This window comes from Rhinopithecus bieti, unplaced genomic scaffold, assembly GCF_001698545.2.
Source record: "Rhinopithecus bieti isolate Rb0 unplaced genomic scaffold, ASM169854v2 scaffold_72467, whole genome shotgun sequence".
In the NCBI taxonomy this organism is placed as follows: Eukaryota; Metazoa; Chordata; class Mammalia; order Primates; family Cercopithecidae; genus Rhinopithecus; species Rhinopithecus bieti.
Genome location: NW_016826821.1, coordinates 552969 through 557139, shown reverse-complemented (window position 1 = coordinate 557139; position 4171 = coordinate 552969). Strand labels below are relative to the sequence as shown.

The 4171-nt window shown below is 46.8% G+C and overlaps 1 protein-coding gene across 1 annotated transcript in view; it reads right to left on the bottom strand.

The window, feature by feature from the left end:
- Positions 1–6: 6 nt before the first annotated feature.
- CA12 (carbonic anhydrase 12) overlaps positions 7–4171 on the bottom strand; it is a 59414-nt gene continuing 55249 nt past the window's right edge. Inside the window, exons 9-11 of the mRNA XM_017863683.1 lie at positions 3715–3747; positions 2742–2826; positions 7–1954 (exon numbers count right to left, since the gene is read on the bottom strand). Coding sequence (XP_017719172.1) covers positions 1882–1954; positions 2742–2826; positions 3715–3747 — 191 coding nt within the window. The 3' untranslated portion in view covers positions 7–1881. The remainder of the gene's footprint in view (positions 1955–2741; positions 2827–3714; positions 3748–4171) is intronic.

The window sequence follows — 4171 nt, the reverse complement described above, 5'->3', positions numbered from 1 at the left end:
TTCCTAAGAGAAACGCAGTCCCACTGCTTTGGAGCCCTTTCTGTTAGTTTCTGATTGACAATTTTGAACCAAGGCCAAGAGACCCCCTAATTCATGTTGCTTCGTCATGAGGGTTGTCCTTGTCATCTGATGATGCAGGAGGCATGCTAATGGCAAGGCGAGGATGCCACCCCAGGCTTCAAGGCTGTTAGAGGTCTTGAGTGCACACACACATCTGAGCCCCCATTAGGTCACTTGTAACTTTGCCTAGCAAAACAGGCTCCCAAGACATAAGGCTTGCTATCATTACGAAAAGTTGTGATGGTACAGAAGAGAGAATTTTTTTTTCTTTTTTTTTTGAGACAGTCTCGCTCTGTCACCCAGGCTGGAGTGCAGTGGCATGATCTTGGCTCACTGCAACCTCTGCTTCCTGCGTTCAAGCGATTCCAGAAGAGAGAATTCTTAGAGTCAGAGGGAGGAGTAGAAGGAAAAAGATATTTAAAAAGCTATGCTTCAAGGGGACATTGCGTGCTGTCAAAATGAGATTCTGAATCAGAAAGTTCTAGGGGTCGGTTACTTCTCAGTCATGGTACTGAGTCATCACCTGCGGGAGGAAAACGGAGGAGCTACGCCTGTCAGAAAAGCTGGCTGTGTGACTCGGGGAAGAATATGGAGTATCTTAGTAGTGTTCCATTATTACTGGCCCCTGAATACCATAATGATGCCAACCCCTGCACAGATAACCTCCTGCTTTTATAGCTTGAAATATATTTGATCTAAACCATGATTTGACAATCCACAGAGAGAGAGAGGAGTAGATAAGTCCCCATTCCAGGTTGGCAGTAGGGATCCTGCAGAAGTGGCTGAAATGAAATTTGGCCAAAAGAGATGAAGTTCTACAGTCATTTTGTTTCTGCCTATTTCCTCCAGATTCAAAGGCAGATTGGGTCATCTCGGAACTCATGTCTCCTCCAGGACCCAGCAACAACACATTTTCAAGGAATAGCCTCGTTATTTGTAAAATCTCTAGAGTGTAAAACATAACTGCCCCACTGACAGGAGGTTGGATTTGGACTTAGTATTGTTTTGTTCTGTCCTTACATTGTGGCTTGATAAACAGAATGGGATTCTAATTCTGATTCCAAAGTGAGACTCTTCCAAGATCATCCATGTCTTCTCATTTTCTCCCTCCCTCTAGCTGTCTCTCCCTTTTCATCCCCACCAAGAAGTGGAATTTGAACCTGCCTTTCCCTAAGGTCTGTGCAGTGTCTGTGATCCCAAGGACAGGACTGTGAAAGTGTCCCTAATATATCACAATGTATAGCTCTTGTTTTTTTTTCTCTCTCTCTACAACTTGATCCTTCCTGTCCCCATTCGTCCCCGAGTTGTAAGGTGCAGATTAAAGGTTTTGTCATAGCAGAAGGAAATCAGAGGGAGATGCCTCGTCTGCAGAGGAAAGAAGTTGAATTTCCCAAGCAAGACCTAAGCAGAGAGTGCACATTCTTGTCTAAAAGCTTGGAAAAGCAGCAGAATTTCCAGGACACTTGAAAGCATGCTCTGGCAAAGCCCTGGATTAAAGCGTTTTCCAACCATTAATGGCCACCAGCATGGCTTGGTTTGTGATCCCAGAATTCAGACCACTTCACAATCTCACACAGATATAACAAGCAGCTTAGAGTTCCTGCTGCTTGGTCTGAAAGTGTATCCCATCCATGGATCGGATGGCTCTGGGGTGGCCATGGTCCCAAGGCAAGGAGGCAGCCAGCAGAGGATCCCCTGAGGCCTGTCATGTTTGCTTGAGCTACAGAGAACACCTTGAGGTGTCGCAAGTGTCCAGAGAGCTGAAGTGTGTAGGGTCCAAAGCAAGGTCCTTCCTGGATGTGCCCAGGAGCTCCAGGGACCTCAAGCGTGGGCCTCAGTCTCCTCCTTGATGGCTGGCTTGTAAATGACTCCCTTGTTATCACCTTTCTTGATACTAGAACAAAAAGAACACATAAGTCTTGTTAGAGAGGAGAGCGAGCAAGCCAGAGAAAAGACTGACTCAGGTAGGGAATGAGGCCGTTTTTAAAAGTTGGATTCCTCTCTTTGGGACCTTTCCCCAATTCTGTTGGTCTTGGGAGGGAATGTCACCAAATAAAGCTTTAACCAAAACAGGATTTGTTCATTTTCCAACTGTTCTCTTCCACACCTAACAATACTAGACCTGTATTTTGAAAGAGGTCTCATTGTCACCCCCGCTCTTCAAACCCTGGTTCCATAACAGGGTTCCCAGAAACCTTTTATTTTCATACCCCCAAAATAAATTAGGTTTTAGGAAAAGCCAAATGTGACAATAAAAACATGGGCAAAGGGCGTGAAGAGTTAATGTGAGTGAAAGATCAGGTTTTCCTTCATCTTCCTTTTTGGATTCATAGACGAAAATGTGTATGTAAAGATCTTGATAAGAAGACAGCTTTGCTGCTTAGCTCTAGGCACAAGCCCCAAGTCAAGAGACTCGTCCAAGGCTGTACAATAGCAGTAAGCAAGGCACACATGCTTCCAAATCTGAGCACAGTGGCCCTTGAACCCCTTGAATGACCAGGGTCACGTGTGCGTCTCATGCAAAGGAGGCCAGGGCACGGATGCTTTGGGGACAGCACTCCTAGGGTAAGTGTTGGTCCAGATGACTGTGGCTCTTCATGCCACAAAGCTGCCTTCCCAGGCAGACTAATCGTCATGGACACATGGCTGCCCATTCCCGTTTTGGACCCAAACCAGCTCACCTCTTCCTTCTGAAAAGCCAAATGGACACTGCCACCACAACACAGATGCCAAGAACACCAGCCAGGGCCAGCGAGAGGATGATGCCTGGTGAAGAGGCAGAGGGCACACATTACACTCCTTCCTTCCCCTCCATCTTAGCCCATGGCCCCCGGGTGTGAAATCACAGCCCAGCTGCATAATCATCCACAGAAAGGAATAATTTCCCCATCCCTGTTCTCAGATTCTGGTCTTTGACTTAGTGGGACTGGCTGGAGTATTTTGAGGGGGTCATTTGCAAATTCTAATGGTTTTCCAGCAGGGGCTCTCAAATTTGCACAACGGTCAGCTGAAGAGCTTGTTTAAAATGTAGGGCTTATTTATTTATTTATTTATTTTTTTAGCCCAACCCCCAGAGATTCAAATTCAATCTGTTTGGTGTAGGGCCCAGGAATCTGCATTTTACCAAATACTTGCGGCTGATACTGATGCACGTGGTCCAAGAACCACACTTTGATAAGCCCTGGGCTACACAAATAAGAACTTACTCTGTCTTTGCCTGCTGGATTTAAGGCCCGTTGGCTGTCTCTATCAGTTTTGCCCCCAAGTTCCATTGCACAGTCCTAAGCAGTCCCAGACGACCAGTAGTCCATTGCCAAGGTCATACAGCCTGTCAGCTGACCTCCACACTGGGCTCTGGCATGTTTTCAGCAACAGCCTCCCACCATGACCAAAAGAAAGTCTTAGATAGGTTCTTTGAATACACACATGCTGTAGAGTGATTGGATCTTTCATTAGAGGAACATTGATTGGCAGTTCATCTTTGAATCAGAGAGCGACTTGAGGGTAAGACCCATAGCAAGGAGAGGGCCAGGAGCCAGAGCAATAGTACAGAGAAGAGGAGAGGATGGGCTGGATCACAGACCCAGATCACACACCAAGAATCACAGCGATCACCCAGCTGCAACATGCATGGCCGGCTGCCCAGCCACATACCCAGACTCAGTCCTGGTGCAGTATAGGCTTGCACTTAAAAGGGGAGAGGAAAAGACTGGAGGTTACTCTAGAGTCAAACCACGCCGGATTTGAGCAACGTGTGGAGAGATGCTCTACCTTTTGTTTGGTTGGCAGTACGGGTCTTCGGCAGACACATCTCTAGGGGTGTTCACCCTTGGCTCAGGGATTGCCTGATGAAGTAGAGGAAATTGCCTATCTAGGGAATTCATACTGCAATCCCTCCTTCCCATGCTTTTTTTTTTTTTTTTTTTTTTTTTTTTGAGATGGAGTCTCACTCTGCTGCCCAGGCTGGAGTGCAGTGGCACGATCTCGGCTCACTGCAACCTCCGCCTCCTGGGTTCAAGTAATTCTCTGCCTCAGTCTCCCGAGTAGCTGGGATTACAAGCACCTGCCATCACACCTGGCTAATTTTGGATTTTAGTAGAGACAGAGTTTC